This window comes from Acipenser ruthenus, chromosome 8 (genome assembly GCF_902713425.1).
Source record: "Acipenser ruthenus chromosome 8, fAciRut3.2 maternal haplotype, whole genome shotgun sequence".
NCBI lineage: Eukaryota > Metazoa > Chordata > Actinopteri > Acipenseriformes > Acipenseridae > Acipenser > Acipenser ruthenus.
Genome location: NC_081196.1, coordinates 26,592,561 through 26,617,013, shown reverse-complemented (window position 1 = coordinate 26,617,013; position 24,453 = coordinate 26,592,561). Strand labels below are relative to the sequence as shown.

Below are 24,453 nucleotides of genomic sequence, written 5' to 3'. Positions count from 1 at the left end.
ATTATAACTACTTCCTGTATCTTGTACTTGATTTTACTCTTATAGGTATCTGTATTCATGTTTTATTTAATTGCTCTTATTTGAAATCCTTCTCATCAATTTATCGTACTTACTATGTGCTCTTAAGGAACTTTACTCATATAAGCAAATTTTTTTACCATAAGTTAACTGCTCTTAGTCAAACTCTTAAATGTAATTACTTACTGTATTCTTAATTTTGTTCTTATCTGAATTTGATTTTATTTTCTACTGCTTTTTCTGTACTTTATAACTGCTCTTATCTGTAATGTGATATTCTGCAATGGGATATTCTGTAATGCGATATTTTGTAATGCGATGATACTTTGTGCTGTGATATTTTGTAACAATTGTAAGTCGCCCTGGATAAGGGTGTCTGCTAAACAACAACAACAACAACAACAACAACAACAACAACAGGGGATGGGGGCTGCAGGCCTGAATTTGAATGTTACTGTCTTATATTGGGATTTAGCATCATTGTTCTTCTGCCACGGTAGAATTTCAGTTTAACAATCTCAATTTAAAGTCTCATCCAAAGGATAATAACATCTCCAACATCCCACATATCTCCACAACCATGGTGGGATGTTGGTTGAGCTCATACTCAATAGAAGATAATCTATTTAAACCACAGCGTTTTCTACAACTCTGTCCCCTATTAAAAGTATCTGACCAGGACCAACCTAAAATAAGGTGGTATTAGCTGCAGGCTTTTCCCTTTTAACCTTGGTTTACCTTCTATTCCTTGCAATCAGGATACTCTAACCCCTCACCCGTGAGTTGCTGCTGATCCTAGTGATAAGCGTGTCCAGGATGGTGTAGTTATCATGCTGGTGCAGCAGGATGAACAGCAGGAAGGTTTTAAGAAGGGCTGTCTCTGTGATGCTGCGCAGGAACAGGTCCAGGTAGGCAGTGCTAGCGATCATCTCCTCTACTGAGGACTGAGGGGAGTGGGAGAGAGAAAACAGAAAGAATGACGTTTTATGAGGGGAGAATAGGCAAAACTGTTCAAGATGTATACACTTTTCCCAGTTCTTCCAAGAATTAAAATAGATACAAATTGGAACAATCCACAGGGGGGAAAAAAACTTTTTAATTGATGATTTTTAATCTACTGATTTAATGAACTGACACTGACTCTCATCATTTGTTTCAACAGCAGACAAAGCAATCCACTATTCACAACTGTCTGTAGAAATCCCGCTTACCTTGTGAAGAGCAGGTCCCATCACCGGCACCAGAAACCCGTTGTGAACGTAATCCACCAGCTGGCTCTGCACAAGAGGGTGAGAGACCTGGGGGGCAGAAGGCAGAAAGAGAACTATTTTAATACCACACAATAGACTCATGAAATCATTAGGCTTACAGACACTGCAGAGGTAGTGGGGTATTAATTCTGCTCATATATTGCCAATCAAAGCCTGTCAATGCATCTCCAGTCTGGCTATGTCAATGAGATAACTAATCATCTTTACATCTCGTACCTGTATCACAGCATTGCAGAACTCCAGGGAGTTCATAAAGAGAACGAGAGACGGCACTCCAATCCAGTCCTCTCTGTGCAAGGCGTGCCAGTCGTCTCCACGCACCTCAATCTTCCGTGGCAGTGAGGAGTACAGTGCACTCAGACCAGTTGCTAGCACCTACGGGTTGGAAAGAAAAAGTTGTGTTTATATGGGTATTGTAGTAAGCAATAGTGAAAGACCTTCCAACAGGAGATCCCTAGAGTCACTACTTTAAGAGCAGAGACCATGGTCAGAGCTCACAGTTGGAAACTGAGTGGAGACAAACTCAGGTTACAGGAGTTTATGGAATGGGTTACCAAGTCATGCTTTTGCTGATGAGTGACTAGGATCCTTTAGGAGCATACTACACAAAGTTCTGGGATCAGCTACTAGGAACAGGCCAAGCATTTATCGTTCAGATTCCCTGAAGTATGATACAGCAGAAACCTGTTAGCTCCTATTACTAAAGCAACCTGTGCAGGAGCATCTAATGCACTGACAGTTTAAATTATAAACAATTACAGCCCTTCCTTCTTAAAATTAGACTTCTTTGAAAGTAGATTTTTATTCATAACCCTCAGAAGTATTTTTCCCCTATTGTAACTGTTATCATATATGACACCTAATACAATGGATTTTGTCCACATACCTTCAAGCATTTATTCTATAGTGACAAAAAGACAAATGTATTTATTTTCTAAATACTTTTAGATAACTGAAATATCTGTACAGCTTGTAATTAGACAATGTAATCACACTGCTCCAAGTTTAAGAGGAATTTCAAAAGACTGGAATGCTTTACTGGAATTAATTAAATGAATTGCCTATGCTATAGGCAGGGACTGGATAATTTTATGTATATATGTTGGTTTATTTTCACACAGAAACATTTAATTTAATAACATTCTACAGTCAAAATAAATAAAAAAGATAATAGGACCTAAACTGCAGTTTCACTGGTTATTACCTAGATGGCACTGCTATGCTTACTATTACGTATATAGGTCAGAAACATTTGCACATAAATTATTTGTGCTAGAGTGGGTGCATTCTCAAGATTGGGGTCAAGGTCTCTCAGCTAAAACCTGAGAGAGAGAGAAGACAAATATGCATTGTTGGGCAGCAATTAAAGCTAATGCTCCAGGTCTGGAGTTTCAACACAATTTTGTAACCCTCTGACATTACAACAATTTGCTTGCTTAGCTGGATCAAATTTACTGAAATAGCGTGTTAAGGGAGTTAGGCAAACAACTCTAGCTGCAGGAGCGGACCATGTACTATTGAAATCATCAGTATTTATTACTAGGGAAACATCATCTAACACGGTTCTTGTTTAAACACAGCATGCAGAAGTTAGAATGATTTTACTTGTTTGCAGTGTTTAACTATTGTATACCATTGTTCAGGGAATTGCCTCTCTTCACCAAAGATAAGGAATCATCCAAGACCATTGTCTTTGTACTTCTCAGCATTTCAGACTTTATTTGCTTAAATAAGAACAATGGGAACTTTTTATTACTGAGTTGACATGCATGGGGTTTCCATGCAAGTTTTTTTTTTTAACTTGAGACATTGGGGGTTGATATGTAAATTAGCTATGCGTAAAGTACTCATGCTGTTTTTGAAGATTACTAGTGAAATGTTGTGAAAATGCGGTTTCCATGTGCAGAGAACTGGTACACGAGTGAATCTAAGATGCTGTAACAAAGCAAAATACCTTGTGCCTGGTTGGTTAATAATTTTCAGATGTCATTAGTAGTGAATACAGATTCAACTAATTTATCTTACAACTCATTAATTAAAAATGAACTTGGCGGTATAAATTGAAACTGACCAACAGGTATTGTAGATCACCATGGCTGAAAACCAGCGGAGATGTTATAATATACCGAGATTATATATATATATATATATATATATATATATATATATATATATATATATATATATATATATATATATTACACACAGACGTGCTCAAATTTGTTGGTACCCTTACAGCTCATTGAAATAATGCTTCATTCCTCCTGAAAAGTGATGAAATTAAAAGCTATTTTATCATGTATACTTGCATGCCTTTAGTGTGTCATAGAATAAAGCAAAGAAGCTGTGAAAAGAGATTAATTATTGCTTATTCTACAAAGATATTCTAAAATGGCCTGGACACATTTGTTGGTACCCCTTAGAAAAGATAATAAATAATTGGATTATAGTGATATTTCAAACTAATTAGTTTCTTTAATTAGTATCACACATATCTCCAATCTTGTAATCAGTCATTCAGCCTATTTAAATGGAGAAAAGTAGTCACTGTGCTGTTTGGTATCATTGTGTGCACCACACTGAACATGGACCAGAGAAAGCAAAGGAGAGAGTTGTCTGAGGAGATCAGAAAGAAAATAATAGACAAGCATGGTAAAGGTAACGGCTACAAGACCATCTCCAAGCAGCTTGATGTTCCTGTGACAACAGTTGCAAATATTATTAAGAAATTTAAGGTCCATGGAACTGTAGCCAACCTCCCTGGGCGCGGCCGCAAGAGGAAAATCGACCCCAGATTGAACAGAAGGATAGTGCGAATGGTAGAAAAAGAACCAAGGGTAACTGCCAAAGAGATACAAGCTGAACTCCAAGGTGAAGGTACGTCAGTTTCTGATCGCACCATCCGTCACTTTTTGAGCGAAAGTGGGCTCCATGGAAGAAGACCCCGGAGGACTCCACTTTTGAAAGAAAAACATAAAAAAGCCAGACTGGAATTTGCTAAAATGCATATTGACAAGCCACAATCCTTCTGGGAGAATGTCCTTTGGACAGATGAGTCAAAACTGGAGCTTTTTGGCAAGTCACATCAGCTCTATGTTCACAGACGAAAAAATGAAGCTTTCAAAGAAAAGAAAACCATACCTACAGTGAAACATGGAGGAGGCTCGGTTATGTTTTGGGGCTGCTTTGCTGCGCCTGGCACAGGGTGCCTTGAATCTATGCAGGGCACAATGAAATCTCAAGACTATCAAGGCATTCTGGAGCGAAACGTACTGCCCAGTGTCAGAAAGCTCTGTCTCAGTCGCAGGTCTTAGGTCCTCCAACAGGATAATGACCCAAAACACACAGCTAAAAGCACCCAAGAATGGATAAGAACAAAACATTGGACTATTCTGAAGTGGCCTTCTATGAGTCCTGATCTGAATCCTATTGAACATCTATGGAAAGAGCTGAAACTTGCAGTCTGGAGAAGGCACCCATCAAACCTGAGACAGCTGGAGCAGTTTGCTCAGGAAGAGTGGGCCAAACTACCTGTTAACAGGTGCAGAAGTCTCATTGAGAGCTACAGAAAACGTTTGATTGCAGTGATTGCCTCTAAAGGTTGTGCAACAAAATATTAGGTTAGCGGTCCCATCATTTTTGTCCATGCCATTTTCATTTGTTTTATTATTTACAATATTATGTTGAATAAAAAATCAAAAGCAAAGTCTGATTTCTATTAAATATGGAATAAACAATGGTGGATGCCAATTACTTTTGTCAGTTTCAAGTTATTTCAGAGAAAATTGTGCATTCTTTGTTTTTTGTGGAGGGGTACCAACAAATTTGAGCACGTCTGTATATATATTTCCCTTTCATTCAGGCAATACAGGATACAGGGGATCAGGTGATGCTGCGTATACTACCCTGGCTTAGAAACCCTACCCGTCCGGACAGCTAACTGACAGCTGCTGAGGAAGCATTCAACACCACGCTTGGGCAAATATGGCTAATGGTCACTTGAAGGGGAGTTGGCAAATACTGATGAAAAATTAGTTCATTCCCAAAATTGCCACTGCGTGCTGTATCCTTGTCACAAAGACGGCCAGAGTGGGTTGCGTCAGACCAGAAAGGATTTCAAACACAGAGAGAGACGGTGGTGATGATGATGAGCTGAGTGCAATGGCTGCACTCAGCGTTTAATAACAAAATAAAAGGTTTGAACAGAACACAAAACAGGACACGGCACTACACGCCAAAATAAAAAAGACAAACAAAACGGACTACACAGACAAACAAACACGGTGAGCAGATACTCTAACTATTATTATTATTATTATTATTACTATTCTCTTTACCTCCATCTCCAATCCCGTTCTCCACTCACCGAACACCTAACCCCGACTGACAGAAACGTGCATCTATATATACTGTTGTGCTGGGATTCAATTACTAATTAATTACTCACTTGAATCCCAGCACGTGAATTCATTACGTGAAACCCCGTGTTCACATATTATATTTTAAATGCACGTGCGTGATGTGCAATCCCGTGCCTAAATACAAATATACAATTTAAACACACGTGAAACACAGACCCGTTTATATCCCGTGTACCAATCTATACACCAACATTAACATACGCACGCATATATACAACACAGAACACACAAATGCACACAGGGGCGGGGCACTTTGCCACAATCCTGCACAAACTCTTGTCAACAACTAAATGAGGCGATCAGGAATCAGTGACTGCCTATGAGACAGACGGGAAAGGTTACCAGTGTTGCCAAGTCTCACGAGATTTGAAAATCATTAAGGTGAACTACTCCACTGATAACCATAAAATAGCCCATCAGCCACTACTTTCTGCCGTTTTGGAATCCACAGTAACAACTGACCTGATCCCTTGCAATATTTATAGTTAAGAATAAACACGCTCATTAACATTTACACGTGAAATGCAGGTTTCCATGCGAAACTGGCCGTGGATTTTCCTGTGTTTTTCATCATTTACATGAGTAAATGAGATTTACCCTATCCCTCTCTTTGGCCATTTTTTTATTATATATATATATATATATATATATATATATATATATATATATATATATATATATATATATACACACACAGTTTATATATGCGCTTCAGCTTCAGCTCACGGATGGATGGCCTGATTCTCCTGTAGAATTCATGGTTCCTTCAATGGTGGCAAGGCGTCCAGGTCCTGATGCAGCAAAGCATCCCCAAACCATGACACTACCACCACCATGCTTGACCGTTGGTATGAGGTTCTTACTGTGGAATGCAGTGTTTGGTTTTCGCCAGACATAACGGGGACCATGTCGGCCAAAAAGTTCCACTTTTGACTCATCTGTCCATAGAACATTGTTCCAGAACTCGAGGATCATCCAGGTGCTTTTTGGCAAACTTAAGACGAGCATTCATGTTCTTCTTAGTGAGCAATGGTTTCCGCCTTGCTACTCTGCCATGAATCCCATTTTTGCCCAGTGTCTTTCTGATGTGGAGTCATGAACACTGACCTTAGCTGAGGTGAGAGAGGCCTGCAGATCTCTGGATGTTGTTCTAAGGTTCTTTGTGACTTCCTGGACGATTTTATGCCTTGCTCTTGGAGAGATTTTGGCAGGACAGCCACCCCTGGGAAGATTCACTACCGTCCCAAACTTTCTCCATTTGGACAATATGACTCTGACTGTGGTTCGGTGGAGCCCCAGAGCCTTAGAAATGGCTTTATAACCCTTTCCAGACTGATTGGCATCAACAACTTTTTTCCGGAGGTCTTCAGGAATTTATTTTGTTCGTGGCATGATGTGCCTCTAGATCCTGTGTGCTGACAACTTCACTCTGATGGTAAGGGCCAAAGTTAGTCAGATTTACAGTGGCTCTCAAAAGTATTCACCCCCCTTGGACTTTTCCACATTTTATTGTGTTACAACATGGAATCAAAATGGATTTAATTAGGAGTTTTTGCCACTGATCAACACAAAAAATGTCCATAATGTCAAAGTGAAAAATAAAATCTACAAATTGTTCTAAATTAATTACAAATACAAAACAGAAAATAATTGATTGCATAACTATTCACCCCCTTGAGTCAATATTTGGTATAGGCACCTTTGGCAGCAATTACAGCCATGAGTCTATTTGGATAAGTCTCTACCAGCTTTGCACATCTAGACACTGCAATTTTTGCCCATTCTTCATTGCAAAATTGCTCAAGCTCTGTCAAGTTGGATGGGGACCTTTGGTGAACAGCAATTTTCAACTCTTTCCACATATTCACAATTGGATTGAGGTCCGGGCTTTGACTGGGCCACTCCAGGACATGGCTTTGGCTGTATGTTTGGGGTCATTGTCCTGCTGGAAGATGAATCTTCTCCCAAGTCCCAGGTCTCTTGCAGACTTTAGCAGGTTTTCCTCCAGGATTTCTCTGTACTTTGCTGCATCCATTTTGCCCTCTATCTTCATGAGCTTTCCAGGCCCTGACGCAGAGAAGCATCCCCATAGTATGATGCTGCCACCACCATGCTTCACAGTAGGGATGGTGTTCTCAGGATGATGTGCGGTGTTAGGCTTGCGCCAAACATAGAGCTTAGCGTTGAGGCCAAAAAGGTCTATTTTGGTCTCATCAGACCATAGAATCTTCTTCCACTTGGTCTCAAAGTCTCCCACATGCCTTCTGGCAAACTCTAGCCGAGATTTGATGTGAGTTTTTTTCAACAATGGCTTTCTTTTTGCCACTATCCCATAAAGGCCAGTTTTGTGAAGCACCCGGGCTATTGTTGCCATATGCATAGTCTCCCAGCTCAGCCGTGGAAGACTGTAACTCCTTTAGAGTTGCCATAGGCTTCTTGGTGGCCTCCCTGATTACTGACCTTCTTGCCCGGATACTCAGTTTTTGAGGACGGCCTGTTCTAGACAGATTCACAGTTATGCCATATTCTCTCCATTTCTTAATAATGGACTTTACTGTGCTCCGGAGGGATATTCAATGCCTTGGAAATGTTCTTATATCCTACCCCTGATAGGTGCTTTTGAAGAACCTTATTCCGGATTTGCTTTGAATGTTCCTTCATCTTCATGATGTAGTTTTTGTTAGGAAATGTACTAACCAACTGTGGGACCTCCCAGAGACAGGTGTATTTAACCTGAAATCATGTGAAACACCTTAATTGCATTCAACTAATTATGTGACTTCTGCACCAGAGCTTCTTTAGGTGTGTCACAGCAAAGGGGGTGAATACTTATGCAATCAAGACTTTTCAGTTTTATATTTGTAATTAATTTAGAACAATTTGTAGATTTTATTTTTCACTTTGATATTATGGACTTTATTTGTGTTGATCAGTGGCAAAAACTCCTAATTAAATCCATTTTGATTCCATGTTGTAACACAATAAAAAATATTTTTTTTCACACCTGAAGATTGCATGTTTGATTACCTTGCACACCAAACAAATGAAAGAAGCACCAAACTTTGGTGTCATTTTTTCTCTCTCAGACTCCCTCTATATACTACTACAACCCACAAAAAAATCTGACCAAATATAACGTGAAAAAAATGAGTGGTCTGAACAGTGTGTAGGACAAGCAAACCCCACTTCTTTCCTCAGGACTGCTTAATATGGGGATTCTTACACATGATTGACAGGCCTATGCAGTTGACCAGGATTCTTGAATAGTTTTTATTCTCCACCAATTTAAGAACTGTATCAGTACAAGTGGAATTTGAATACATTTTTTACATTATCTGCCAACAGTTCTGGACAATTTAATTTTACACTACATTCTGAATAAAATATTTTCCCCGGACCGACCGCATTTTGTTTCATCAGATAAGAAACAACGATGCTTGTGCTGTAAATTTTGAGAAATGTTAAAAAAAAAAAAAAAAGTTAAAAATACAAAAAAAAAAAAAAAAGTTTATAAAATTACTTACCTGTATTTTTATTTAAAATAAACATGTAGCACAGGGGTGGGAGCAGAGCAAAGTAGCCAAGACCGAAAATATATGGTGCCGAGTGAAGCAAGGTGAACATTTTTACCAGTAGTTGCACATACCCTATACATAGTGTTCCGCGTTTCCGGTTTATTCCCAATTTTACCAAAAAAATTAAAAGATTTTTTTAACTGGACGTCGGTTTCTAATTTTTATTATTTATTTCTTAGCAGACGCCCTTATCCAGGACGACTTACAATGGTTACAAGATATCACATTATTTTTACATACAAATTACATTATTTTTTACATATTATTTTTTACATACAATTACCCATTTATACAGTTGGGTTTTTACTGGAGCAATCTAGGTGAAGTACCTTGCTTAAGGGTACAGCAGCAGTGTCCCCCACCTAGGACTGAACCCATGACCAAGAGGCTGGTCTGGTCAAGAGTCCAGAGCCCTAATCACTACTCCACACTGCTGCCCTGTGATTTATAATGATTTATACCCGATTTTTGTCTATTATTCAATATTATCCCGGTACTACTTTCTAGGAAATACACAATAATTTGATTAAAATGCTGTTTTATTTTGACTCCTACATTTTAATAAGCAGTCCTACACAGTATCCTAGGACAGTGGTGCGCAAACTTAGGGGTGCGTGGAGTGTCACTAAGGGGGGCGCGACTGACTAAAGAGGCAGTTAAAAAAAAAGATAGAACATTTTAAATAAATACATAAATGACAGCTAATTAGGCCAAGTTCTCATTTTTGTTTATTTATCAGGGTTTAACGAGCACCTCGCACAGAAGTCTCATTTTTGTTTATTTATCAGGGTTTAACGAGCACCTCGCTCAGAAGTGTCATTTAGTTTTTTTTGTTTTGTGTTTAAACTGTTCTGGCTCAACTGCATTCTCAATACGGACCTGATATAACAGCCTGGGTCTTTTAAAGTATTGGTTGTGGTTGTTTAATTTTTTTCTATAAGGACTGCCTGGTGGACTCTTTGGTAAACACTTTAATCAATATGGACATATTAAGCTGTACATTACTGAAAGCTTGATCTGTCCTATATGACTGGTATTAATGTGGTTTCTGGTAAACATTTTGACTGGTCCAAATGCTGTCTGATTAAAACCCATGTACATCAAATGTTTGATAGATCTGTCTACAAGTATAATATTCCACGCATATTCAATAATATCTGCTATTTGAATTCTGGTGTTTCCTTCTGGTTTAATTTTTTTTTCCTATTTTCTATGTGTTGTAAACAATCCTGCCTTACCCAGCAATTTTTCTTGGTTCTGTCGCGCAATCCTACTGCTTTGGAGAGTTTATATTGTTCAGGGTAGCTTATTTGTATTTCCGTCACAAAATACTAGTTATTGGACGTTGCCTAAGGATTGGGTTTGTTACAACTTGTAGAACTGGAGAAATTATGTTTGAAGTGGCAAGTGTGTCAGTGAAACTGCAGTGAACAGTGCCGATAAGTAAAAAAAAAAAAAAGATTTTTCCTAGATTAATGTAAATCGCATATTTTTTCCTAGATTTAACAAAAAAAAGTCCAGATTTAGCTAAATACATAAATGTTAACAAACACACTCTTAGAAGCCGGAGTGTAAGCGCAGCTCTGCAACATACAATGCCAAATCAAACACATCAATGGGCATGGGCTTACATGTTAAGAGCTATGCACACCGGACGCGAGCTTGCGAATCAAAAATAATTAAAACTATTGATTTAAATGGAGTAATGCACAACACAAGCGAAGCGAGTGGCGTGAATGAAGCGAGCAAATATAGAAATACATTTGTTTTATTTGTCTTCATTTCACCTTAATTTTAGTCAAAGAGGCGGGGAGCGCCACACACTGGTTTTGTATTTCTGTAAAATGATGCTTCTTTGTTTTAATAATGTTGACCAGTAATAATAATCACATTAGCTCTTTAACAAGCCGGTAGTATTCCCTAAACTGTTTCCTTTTTTAGTGTGTGGTGTTCCCATGCTCTTCTGTGTTTTAATTATTTTATTTCGTCTCCACAAAAGGAGGAAAAGGAGTCTTTTTCATGACTAGCTACATTTTTTTTGTACTCGTGCTGTATTCATGTCGTTCGCTTTATTCCCGATGTGCATACTGTATTTTGTGAAAACCTAAGATTTAATTGCTGAACGATAATGTTTTTCAGATGTATCTGTCAGGTAACTGTTGAATCGCCAAGTTTAAATAAAACTAACAAAAAAAGAGTTAAGTTATATGTATTTTTTTTTTATAGATTTATTTGTTAGAAATGTTCGCTCTAAATGTTGACTTGCCAAGTTTAAACAAAATATTTAAATTCACTGATTTATTTGTTAGAAACCCAGGTTATACTCCTACTGCCTTCAAACCAAAACTGAAAGCTTATTACTGTACTGAGAATACCTAGTTTCCAGCTAAGTGTGGCTGCTCGTTTTCACTGCATTTTCTCAGGTACAGCTAACCAAAGACATTCTACTTATTTCCATTCTATTAAATAGAATATCTGTGAGCTAACCTTGGAAGTATTTCCACTTCTTCAAAGGTCAAACAGCATTCAAACTCGAGTCGCTAGTGAAACAATCTTTAAAAATGTATCAATGTTCTATAAATGTTTTGGCTGCAAAAAAAACGTAACAAGTAGACAAAAATAGATATTTTTTAAAAAACAACTGAATGACATGTGAATTCAGCGACATTTTCAAGTTTTGTAAACCTTTTAAAATTGTTTGAAATTCTATTGAAAAGGAACGTGCTGCCTTTAAATCAATAATCGTATACAGAAGGCAAACCTTAAATTACAAAGTTTTTTGTATTTTTCTTTACATTTCTTATACTACGTAGAAATAATTATAAGTTTTAAAACCACAGATACCTTCAAGGTATTAGTAAATTGTAACATCATATATGCCACTGACTCGCTAGGTCAATGTACAGACTAGTATAGGTACCACTCGAACACCAATCATGAAGTCGGTATTTGTTTGACCCCGTTGCCATAGTAACCAAATGCACAGCTCTGATAAAAGTATGACTTTACAGTGTCAAATACTGTAAGGAAAATAAAATGCACATTTTTCACGGTAAATTGCAAGAAGCTGAAAACAACTTTTGCTACAGTACACATTCCAAACACACACTAATTTTTTACAGTTCCCTAAATATTTTTAAGACGGAAGATCGTCTATAGCCGGAACACTCCCACCCCTGTGTAGCACTTATTTATACTTACATTGAATTACTGTTTTTTGCTGGTTTTAAAAAACACAATTTGGCTACTTTCTGGCTGGTTATTTTCAAAATGTGGAGGGGTGTTGCTAAAGATAAAAATAATAATCTGGCAGTGCTGTGTAGGCCAAAACAAATTAAATACTTTTAATTACTTGTAAGACCATAAAAGTGCATTAAAGGGTCAAACATCTTTATAATTGCACTGCATCATCAGAAGTGTAACAAGATGACGAGAAAGGGAGTAAGACGAGTTCGGTAACTATAGCAATCAATAAGTGATAAAACTGAGGCCTACTGTTCAACCAAGATTGACCTGAATTCCAGATTGACACGATGACATCCTCCAATCTTGAACACTGAGCCTCCTCAAACCTAGAGGAGGTAAAGTCCGAGCACAGACTTCTAGGCCTTTTAGAAGACTTCTTCCTTGATTAGAATAACTTTGATAAAAGGAACCTTATGCCTCTTTTCCACTGTACAACCGAGCCACGATGGGGTTGTACCGAGCCTTTGGGGTGCGGTTAAGGGGAGAGCCTGAGTTGTTTTTCCACTGCAGAAACGAGCCGTGCTACTGACGTCACACGCAACGAAAGACAGTTGTCATTAATTATTGTTATTAATTCATTCATTTTGCCAAAAGAAGTGCAAACAAATAGTGTTAAAAAATTAATAGACCAACGGTACAGCTGTATCTTGTATCGCTATATTTTGTAAATATATTTAGGAATGTCTTTATAATCCACACATTCTACTGATTATATAGACTTAATAAAGTTCAATTAGTTCTGTTGAAGGGGAAAAAATAAGGTTTTAAAAATATGATTTGCCAAAGATATCCCGTTTAAGGATAGTTGTTGTTTTTTCTAGTTTTTTGTTTGGGTGCTTAAAAAAAAAGAAGCTGCGCGAATGCAACAAGAGCCGTAGGTACGGTACAGCTGGACAGCATGTTTGACTATATTTTTGTAAATAAGTTTAGAGGCTGTGTGGTCCAGTGGTTAAAGACAAGGGCTTGTAACCAGGTGGTCCCTGATTCAAATCCCACCTCAGCCACTGACTCGTGTGACCCTGAGCAAGTCACTTAACCTCCTTGTGCTCCGTCTTTCGGGTGAGTTGTAATTGTAAGTGACTCTGCAGCTGATGCATAGTTCACACACCCTAGTCTCTGTAAGTCGCCTTGGATAAAGGCGTCTGCTAAATAAACAAATAGTAATTAATTGTTTTATTTTCGCTTTTTTTAAAATTTATATTAATATAATAAAGGTCAAGGATGAGAAATTTGGTCGAATTTTGTGTTTTTGAGTTTGTGAGTTAAGTGTACCGTACCCACGGTTTCAGGGACGTGGGAAGTGGGGGTGCTGGGGGTGCGGCCGCACCGGCAACTTTTCTCATTAACTTTAGTTTATGAATGAGCATTTGCACTGCCTGCAAGAACATCACGAATCAACGTTTCAACCAATTAGTATTGCCGACTGCGTGCTGTCATTTAGCGTTTCAACCAATTATTATTATTATTATTATTATTATTTATTTCTTGGCAGACGCCCTTATCCAGGGCGACTTACAATTGTTACAACATATCACATTATTATTACATACAATTACCCATTTATACAGTTGGGTTTTTACTGGAGCAATCTAGGTAAAGTACCTTGCTCAAGGGTACAGCAGCAGCGTCCCCTACCAGGGATTGAACCAACGACCCTCCGGTCAAGAGTCCAGAGCCCTAACCCCTACTCCACACTGCTGCCCTACTACTCCACACTGCTGCCCTTAGCACTAAGCATTGCTATGCGAGGGCGAGCGTTCATTGTTCCAACCTATCACTGATAATATCAGCACCAAGCACTGTCATGTGAAACACAGCGTTTACTTACAAATGTATCCTGAGCTAGCTGCTGGTTTCGCTATGAGAACTGTGTGTTTAATAATGTGGGATGGCAAAACATTACAAATTAATCTCTGTAACTTCCAGAACCACATTTAAACAGTCGAGAAGAAAGGATATTTAACTGTTAACATGTGTCAATATATTTCTCAATAAACAAATCATAACCTTCCTGCGTTTCTTTTTACTTGTAGTAAGAACCAGTTCACGTTGTGTATGCCACTTATTTTAATTTAATTAAACCATAGAAGTCGTGCTCTAAACTGTATTTGTAGTGGTGCTGTCTTCTCTGTCGTGTTTTTTGTTATTCACTATTCCCTTTTAGAACTGTTACTGCAACCGCCCAGGCCAGTGAGGCATGATCATTTCCATCAGTAGGCTCATGCTAGTACTGTATTTGGAATGTGAGATTTTTTTTTTGTATGGATTCAAGTAGAAAGTGACAGTTTATGTTTTCGATAAGAACTCAGAAGAGATGCCCATCGTTAAGGAAGGCAGATTAACAAGGTAAGTTTACGTCTGTTTTAATGGAAGTCTATCCGGCATGACAAGCTGCCATTTTCATTTTTAGCTTCCAGTAGAAAATAGTTTTTCATTGTGATTGTTACATTTTGAGTTGAATATTTTGTAACTGACCGCAATGTAATGAGGGATTTCCAAAATTTAAAAAAGAAATGCAAGACGTATATAAAAGGAAGGCGGGGAGGGATGCAAGATGTTTATAAATGAGGAAGTGGGTGAAACTACTAAGATAAAACAATTCAAATAAAAACAAAACCTAAACAAATCAATTTACAACGATATTGACTCATTCGATCTTTCTTTCACTCTAACGAATTACTCACAGATAAAAGCAATGCGACTAGCTCGATTGCTAACAGGTTTATTGCTCTGTATCCCCGGATTGCGAATTTTTTGCTATTTGGTAAGTTTATCAAGTTTATCAAGCCGTGTGTATCCATACAGGATATATGTATTTTACGAAATCAGCAGTGTGTAGTGTAGTGACTACATCCTTCTCACAGTGAGAGGAAATTGCCATCAGTTTTCATTAAGGAATGTAGAGCTACAAAATACTTGTGCTTGATTTAATCCAGCCCATGATTAAACTATGCTAATTACAGCTTTACAGACAGGTAGCGAGAACAGAAATACATCTAAAAATCTACCAAGCCTACATTAAAAAGTAACAGCTGCTACTAAATGCTAAGCAGTAGCGCGCTGCCTTTAAAACTGTAACTTTGTTTTCCAATGCATCTACCCAACGAATGTACGAAAGGCGTAACTTTCCCAATTAGCGTGTGTGTGTAACATGTTTTCAAGTCTGATCTGTGTTACGAGACCACCACAATTTATAACGTGTGAATATACACGTTTCGAATAGAAAGCACAGTACAAGCAGGCTATTTGTTTATTATGTCATTGCATTTTATTTATTCAACATCTGATTTGCAACGTAGTTAATACGTAGCCTTGTTGCTTTGAATCTTACATAAATATTTTTAGACTTGTGTTTGATGTCTTATTCCTTATGAAACTCACTTGGTCTGTGCATATTTTAATGGTGAAATGCACACAAAATTACGATTTTGTATATATTTAAATATTGCCCGAAGGTGCCCCCCAGGTGCACCCCCCCCCCCCCCCCCCCCCCCCTCGATGGACAGAAAACAAAATATTTTACAACACTGAATTTACTGCTTTTCAGTTAAGCATTTAAATATGTAGGAACATTTGTTGATTGAAAAAATTGATTTGATCAATTTTTTTAGTATGTGACTAAGCTGCCGTATTTTTTTCTGCTTTCATAAATAGTATGTTTAATTGTGAAATATCTTGAAATACCAACTTTTAGAACATAAAATGTATTTCAATAAGTTATGATACAATGAAATATATTTGAGTTTATGATAAACTGGAGTTTACATTAAATTTCTACCATTTAACATAAGAGTAAAAGCTATGCAAAGAAAAATAAAAAGATACATTCAAGGCTGTTTCAATTTGTTTGAAATTGCACCAGGTCAACATAACAGACATACCTAAATTCTGAACACAATAGGAGGGTTAACAAAGTTTTTTGTAATGGATTAAAACAAGTACTCATGTTAATGTTGCCATGGAAACAGAACACTATATTGACAACTATCTATCCTTGTAATCTTCATGTACATACGTGGATGCATACAAAATCTCTATTCCTGTGATATATACGTTCCTAGTTCATGATGCTCTCAAGTCGGCAGCTTCATTTAAAACTAATGGGGGGGGGGGGGGGGGGGGTTATATGTTTATACTTTGAAAATACATTCTTTCAGCAGTTTCTGAATAGAAAAGAATAAACAATAGAAATAATAATAATAATAATAAAATATATATATATATATATTCTACATTTCGTTAATTTATACCAATGCTTTCCTAACAAATGAAAAAATGTCCCAGTTTATTTAATACATAATTTATGTCCACATAGTTTGGGATTGGCAATCTGCTGGTTTAGGACAGAATACCAAACAATTTTTTTCTCTCTAATTATGTATGTGAGCCTTTATGGTTACTTAGTAAAGCCTGGCTACACAGCATTTGACAGGCTGCACAAAATGTGACAATAAGCAGGTTTGTGAGATGATATTAAGACAGGTAATTTTTCAAAGAACCTGTGGTGCATGGCGAGTGGTTTTTGAAAAAATGTGATAATAAACGGAGTATGATATTAAGCAAGGTGATATAAGTCGGGTTCATCTATATTTTGCATTAGTATGCTAATTCTTTGTTTCATTTCAAGTGGCACTGGAGCAAATGCTGTTTTGGTTTAGAACTGATTTGAATGAATGAATCTGCTTTGCTTAGTGTTTAAATACTGAGTAATCCCAAGCTTGCTGCATACTGCTTCAGTGCAATGGGATTGAAATAAAATTCCTATGTTTTTTTTGTTTTTTTTTTTTTTAATGGGTAGGTTGCTGTATGTGCAATTATTATGAAAGATCCACAATCGTAGGGCAGTGGAAATATATATTTTTAAATTTGATCTTATTATATTTTTATAGAGGGCATGGGCAGTATTTACTGTAAATAGGCAGTTGACCAAAGAGTGGGGGACTATATGTTACCATTAATGCCACTAATGACAAATTATGCTAACTAAATTATTTTTCTGTGTGAGGTCTGTTTGTCAAAATGTAAAAAAAAAAAATAATCGGATAGTGTTTAATAAATATGTATGTAGTTAAAACATGATGTATACTATTATTAATATACATCTATTTGAGTGTGTATCTGTAATAATTTCACGGGGCTCTAGTCATGATCAAGGCCATTTTTTTAATAGAGCACTGTGGCAGTCTGGCTCACAGTGGTGACGTCACGGACCAGGAAGTGGAAACCAAAACAATGGATGGGCGGTTGAAGCTGAGTGCAACGGCACTCAGCGTATTTATTAATAAACAAAACAAAAATAAAATATTTAAACAAACAACAAAACAAAACAAAAAGGCGCGTTGGCCAAACAAATAAACAGCAACAAGTATATTAAATATAGCAATTGTTTTTGCTCGCTCTCCCGTGTTCTCCCGTACTCTCCTCTGTACACTCCACCCCGAGTGCAGACAGCTGCAGGTTTATATACTCTGGCTGAGGGATTAACTAGTTATTAATTATCTTATTACTCATCGGCCAGAGTCTGCACGTGTTTGGTAAGGATGCATGACTGTCAGCTAGTTAAATAATCAGTAGCTGATCAGCCATGCATCCTCACAGGGTTTTTAAATATAATAATAAAAGACGCTGCGCTTTTATCCGCGCCGCAAACAAAAATACAAATAATAATACATAGGGGCGGGACACAAGCCACAAGCACACATTAATTCCATAGGCCTCCACTACTCTGTGAAGATTCATGAGTCTACAACATTCTAGCTTATATCCCAAGCTTTTAAAACCCAAAAAGTAATGACTAAAGCTAAGGTTTACAATTTTAGAAAAGCAAACTATGAAGGTATGAAACAGAGACTAAAAGAAGTAGATTGGAGTATAATAGAGAAAACATCCACAGAAAAAGGATGGCTGTTTTTTAAAAATGTAGTACTAGAGGTGCAAAACCATTACATCCCAAAAGTAGACAAATCTAAATCTAAAACAAAATGGCCAAAATGGTTTAATAGATCAATTAAAAAAAATATTCAGTGAAAAATGGCACTTTACAGAGCGTTTAAAAGGGACCAAAAACAAAGTCAAAAAGGAAGTTAGAAAGGCCAAAGAGAGATAGAAATCAATATTGCTAAGAAGGCTAAAACCAATTCCAAAATGTTTTTCCAATATTATAACAATAAGAGAACATTCAAAGAGTTGGTTAAATGTCTAAGAGACACAAATGGCAAAATCATAGACGAAGAAATAAAAATAGCAAATATATTAAATGATTACTTTTCACAGGTTTTTACAAAGGAGGACACGGACAACATGCCCCACATGTCGACCTGTTCCTATCCAATTTTAAATAACTTTAGCATAACAGAGGCAGAAGTGTTAAAGGGACGGACTAGGAGCTCTTAAAATAAACAAATCCCCTGGGCCGGATGAGATCCTCCCAATAGTACTCAAAGAAATGAAAAGTTATTTACAAACTGGTAACCAAGATCATGCAACAGTCTCTTGACACAGGGGTTGTACCGACAGACTGGAAAATTGCAAACGTAATACCGATCCACAAAAAGGGAGACAAAACCGAACCAGGTGACTACAGACCAGTAAGCCTGACTTCTATTATATGTAAACTTATGGAAACTATAATAAGATCCAAAATGGAAAATTACCTATATGGTAACAATATCCTGGGAGACAGTCAGCATGGTTTTAGGAAAGGGAGATCGTGTCTAAATAACCTGCTTGACTTTTTTGAGGATGCAACATTGACAATGGATAACTGCAAAGCATACAACATGGTTTATTTAGAGTTCCAGAAAGCTTTTGACAAAGTCCCGCATAAAAGATTAATTCTCAAACTGAACGCAGTAGGGATTCAAGGAAATGCATGCACATGGATTAGGGAGTGGTTAACATGTAGAAAGCAGAAAGTACTGATTAGAGGAGAAACCTCAAAATGGAGCGAGGTAACCAGTGGTGTACCACAGGGATCAGTATTGGGTCCTTTGCTATTCCTAATCTACATTAATGATTTAGATTCTGGTATAGTAAGCAAACTTGTTAAATTTTCAGACGACACAAAAATAGGAGGCGTGGCAAACACTGTTGTAGCAGCAAAGGTCATTCAAAATGATCTAGACAGCATTCAGAACTGGGCAGACACATGGCAAATTACATTTAACAGAGAAATGTGCAAGGTACTGCATGCAGGCAATAACAATGTGCATTATAAATATCATATGGGAGATAGTGAAACTGAAGAAGGAATGTATGAAAAAGACCTAGGAGTTTATGTTGACTGAGAAATGTCTTTATCTAGACAATGTGGGAAAGCTATAAAAAAAGGCCAACAAGATGCTCGGATATATTGTGAGAAGTATTGAATTTAAATCAAGGGAAGTAATGTTAAAACTTTACAATGCATTAGTAAGACCTCACCTAGAATATTGTGTTCAGATCTGGTCACCTTGTTACAAAAAGGATATTGCTGCTCTAGAAAGAGTGCAAAGAAGAGCAACCAGAATTATCCTGGGTTTAAAAGGCATGTCGTATGCAGACAGGCTAAAAGAATTGAATCTATTCAGTCTTGAACAACTACGCGGCGATCTGATTCAAACATTCAAAATCCTAAAAGGCATAGACAGTGTCGACCAGGGGACTTTTTTGACCTGAAAAAAGAAACAAGGACCAGGGGTCACAAATGGAGATTAGATAAAGGGGCATTCAGAACAGAAAATAGGAGGCACTTTTTCACACAGAGAATTGTGAGGGTCTGGAACCAACTCCCCAGTAATGTTGTTGAAGCTGACACCCTGGGATCCTTCAAGAAGCTGCTTGATGAGATTCTGGGATCAATAAGCTACTAACAACCAAACGAGCAAGATGGGCCGAATGGCCTCCTTCTCGTTTGTAAACTTTCTTATGTTCTTAATTAGCGGTTCTGTAACAAGTTTTCCTTCATTTTGATGCTCTCCATGCCCTACTTCGGTATTTGCAAACAAAACACAAGTCTTACAAAGGGCACCCTCAAGTTCTGAACTGTAAGCTAACCAAGTGTATCTTTTCAACCAGCTAAACTGAAAATGACATGTTTGTTTTCCTTGTTGTACATGAGGAAGATCATATGATTCTGATGGCACCCAATTAGAATGAATACCCTTGCAGCAGACATCAGGGATATTTGATTGACCTTTTGGGGGCAAATTCAGAAATCTGTCAATATCATATTGGTCAGAGTTTCGCAACTGTGACTGAGTCTGTGTTGATGTATTCTCATTCTCATAGTCATTGAAGCGAGTTTTGACACTCGGGCACCGTGACTGTATAAAAAAAAGTAACAGAAAAAAGGGCTTCTCATGATGTTTTTTTTTCAATTGGTTATAAACATTCAAAATAAGTTTAAGTGTTTAAAACAGGGGCTCCCGAGTGGCGCATCCAGTAAAGGCACTCCTCGCAGGATGTGCCCTATAGCCTGGAGATCGCTGGTTCGAATCCAGGCTATGTCACAGCTGACCGTGACCGAGAGTTCCTAGGGGGCGGCGCACAATTGGCTGAGCGCTGCCCGGGTAGGGAGGGCTTAGGTCGGCAGGGGAATCCACGGCTCACCGCGCATCAGCGACCCCTGTGGCCGATAGGGCGCCTGTGGCTCTGCAGCGGAGCCGCCAGATCTGTGTTGTCCTCCGGCACTATAGGTCTGGTAGCATTGCTGTGGATCTGCAGTGCGAAAAATGACGGTTTGGAAGGAGCACGTTTCGGAGGACGCGTGTTTCAGCCTCCGTTTCCTGAGTCGGCGGGGGGGTTGCGAGCGGTGAGCCGGGGATACAGATAATAATTGGGCATGCTAAATTGGGGTGAAAACCGGGGTAAAAAATAATTGGCGACGACTAAATTTATAAAAAAAAAAAAAAAAGTGTTTAAAACAGGTCTATTCTTGCAGTTAAATGGAATCTAACACTTTAATTCCCACCACATAATAAAGTATGCAGTTCCTATAATCTACGTGGTTACTTCAGTGATATGTTTCAGCTAAACATGTTACAACTGACTGTCAACACCTGATACAGCAAGGCTAGCAAAACAAGCACACAATAGAGCCTGCAGGCTAGAAGAGGACTTTAGACTTGACTAAGCACGAGTCATGATAATACTTCCCTTTTAAACTATGTTGTACACAACAGTCTCATAGCACGTGTCAGAAAAGCAAGGTTAGACTACACTGCATACTAGTGATAGGGATTGGTGGGTACATATATTTTTTGCACAATTCAGTGCAAATCTAACAAGTTAAATGCATTGTGTATTTCCCTTTAGTTTTGTTCAGACAGTACAATAATTTTGTTCAGACAGTCAATAATTTATTTGTGTACTGCATATGTAGGGCTTGAATTTTTCGTTTTTAGCTAACAATAACCGGAAAAATACCCCGAAGACTCGATTTGAATTTTTTTAAACCGATAAACCTGGGTTTTGGCAACATATTTTATTTAATGTAAATCATGCACCACTCTTTCTACATGTTATGAAAACATTGGGAATGAAAGTTGTTCATAAAATGTCTAATTTTCATTATTTTCAATGATTTAATGTATGCATGCTGTATTACCTAGACATTCTATCAATGTTCTGCTGTCACCTACTGTAACAGAGCTTCCTGATTGATGGATGAAAGTTTTGAGGTTTCTACTGCTCTGTAGTAGGAGGACTATGATACTGTTGGCTCTGTATTAGCTAAAGGTATTACAATAACATTGTTAGCTCTGTTCAGCATCACAAGGTGTGCAACATGATTTCTCAGTGGTTATGAAGTCATTTATAGAAGCCCTTTTATATAATTCTTATCCAAGGTTCAATATTTCAAAATACATTGTGTGTAATCATTTATGAAAATGTATGCAAATATGGCTTTTTAAAAATGTACTCAAACTGCCATATCTCTGTTGACAAAACAAAGCCAAGCCAGTTCTACTGGCATGTTAAAACTTGCATTGAGCCTTGGTACGAGGCTTGGTATTCAGCGAGGTTCTCTGTATTAGTTATGCATTTGAAATGCCCTAAATTTGTGCAGCAAACATCTAAACAAACTCACCCAAGTTGTCCCATCTCGACTTTTCTCTATAACAAAAGGACGGGCCGCCATGAAACACTTTCACAGAAGAAAACTTTAATGCGCTAGGATACGGAGAAAATTAAAAAGCATTTGAATGTTCTCTGCTGCCCTTCGACCACTCAGCTACCTTTGATACAGTCGACCACTCTATTCTCCTGTCCTCCCTCGCTGACCTGGGACTGTCCGGCACTGCTCTTGCCTGGTTCTCCTCCTACCTCGCCGAACGCACATACCGGGTGTCCTGGCATGGCTCACCCTCTGCCTCTTGCTCTCAACAGGCCTCCCCCAAGGCTCAGTCCTGGGACCCCTCCTGTTTTCTCTCTACACCCACTCTCTAGGTCCCGCATCTCCTCCCATGGCTTCTCGTATCATTTCTATGCTGATGATGCCCAGATCTTCCGCTCCTTTCCACCCTCTGAATCTGACATTTCCTCCCCTATCTTTACTTGTCTCTCGGCCATCTCCTCCTGGATGCACTCGCATCACCTTAAACTCAACCTCTCTAAATCAGACCTCCTCCCCCGCCACCCCTTCCTCCCACACCGCTGATCTATCTAAGTTTAATTGCCCTTAGTTGAATTCACTCTTAAATGTAATTATTTACTGTATTCTTTATTTTGCACTTATTTGAATTTGACCTTACCTTCTACTGATTTTAATGTACTTTATAACTGCTCTTATCTATAATGTAATATTTTGTAATGTGATACTTTGTATTGTGATATTTTGTAACAACTGTAAGTCGTCCTGAATAAGGGAGTCTAAGAAATAAATAAATAAATAAATAAATAAATAAATAAATAAATAAATAATAATGTCGACACTCACCGGACAGAAGTAGGAGTTCTCTGAGATGTACTGTGCCACCACTTGGTTGCCAGCAGAGGTGGCCATGACAAGGAGGAGCGCATCACGGGCCTGCTGCCCAATAGCACCATCACGATGGATGAAGGGAACAAGCAGAGAAAAGATGAAGAGGTTGGTGGGTCCCTGCTGGGTGGGTGTGTGGAAAAACAGCTCAAGGGTGGAGGGTTCCCTCGCCATGGAGACGCACACCTGGTTTAGCAGCAGCACCAGGCTCCCCTCCAGGGTAGGGGTGCTGTGCAGGGGGTCGGTGCATGCACTCAGCAGGGTCAGCAAAGGTTGCAGCACAGGCTTGTGCCGAAGTAGGGGCTGCTGGGATTGCCCGATCAGCATCTCAAACAGCTTCAGAAGCGCCCCCTGGCTGTCAGGGTCCAGACCACGCACCAGGTGCCAATGCACCAGCCTGCCCAGGATGTTCTCAGAGACCACCAGTTCTAGGATGGGCCCCATGGTGGCCTGCTTTCCCAGGCACTCCTCCACCATCAGACACAGCATTTGGTCAGTGTGGTTCCTCACAGCGCTCAACTCATCACCCTGGCCTGGGGATGGATCCCGCTCCTCTAGGATCCATGACACCTGGAAGAGAGAGTGGCAAAGTTAAGGGCTACAGTGGCATCTAAACCTACTCTCCTATAGGTAAACCGATACAGATTCACTGGGCAATCTACGCCTGTATCTATTGACACCAGATGTAAACTATTACATATTGTATCTATTGATACCAGGTGTTAAATCAGGACAAAGAAAACAATGCAGAATCAATATGGGTCAGAATAATGGACACGAATTCAAAGGGCATAATAATAGGAGCATGCTATAGACCGCCAAATTCCTACGCTGAGCAAAATAATCTGTTGTACAATGACATTCGAAATACGTGTAGAAAAGGAAAAGCCATACTAATGGGGGATTTCAACTTCCCCCGTATAAAATGGGAAAACCCGATGGGGGACATGATGGACGAAATT

The 24,453-nt window shown here is 38.5% G+C and overlaps 1 protein-coding gene across 3 annotated transcripts in view; it reads right to left on the bottom strand.

The window, feature by feature from the left end:
• Nucleotides 1-24,453, bottom strand: part of LOC117407410 (FHF complex subunit HOOK-interacting protein 1B-like) — a 98,609-nt gene that overhangs the window by 36,061 nt on the left and 38,095 nt on the right. For all 3 annotated transcript variants that reach the window (XM_034012406.3, XM_034922997.2, XM_059028756.1), the window contains 4 exons: nucleotides 23,450-24,061; nucleotides 1,506-1,664; nucleotides 1,230-1,316; nucleotides 795-962 (listed from right to left, as the gene is read on the bottom strand). In XM_034012406.3, coding sequence (XP_033868297.3) covers nucleotides 795-962; nucleotides 1,230-1,316; nucleotides 1,506-1,664; nucleotides 23,450-24,061 — 1,026 coding nt within the window. The remainder of the gene's footprint in view (nucleotides 1-794; nucleotides 963-1,229; nucleotides 1,317-1,505; nucleotides 1,665-23,449; nucleotides 24,062-24,453) is intronic.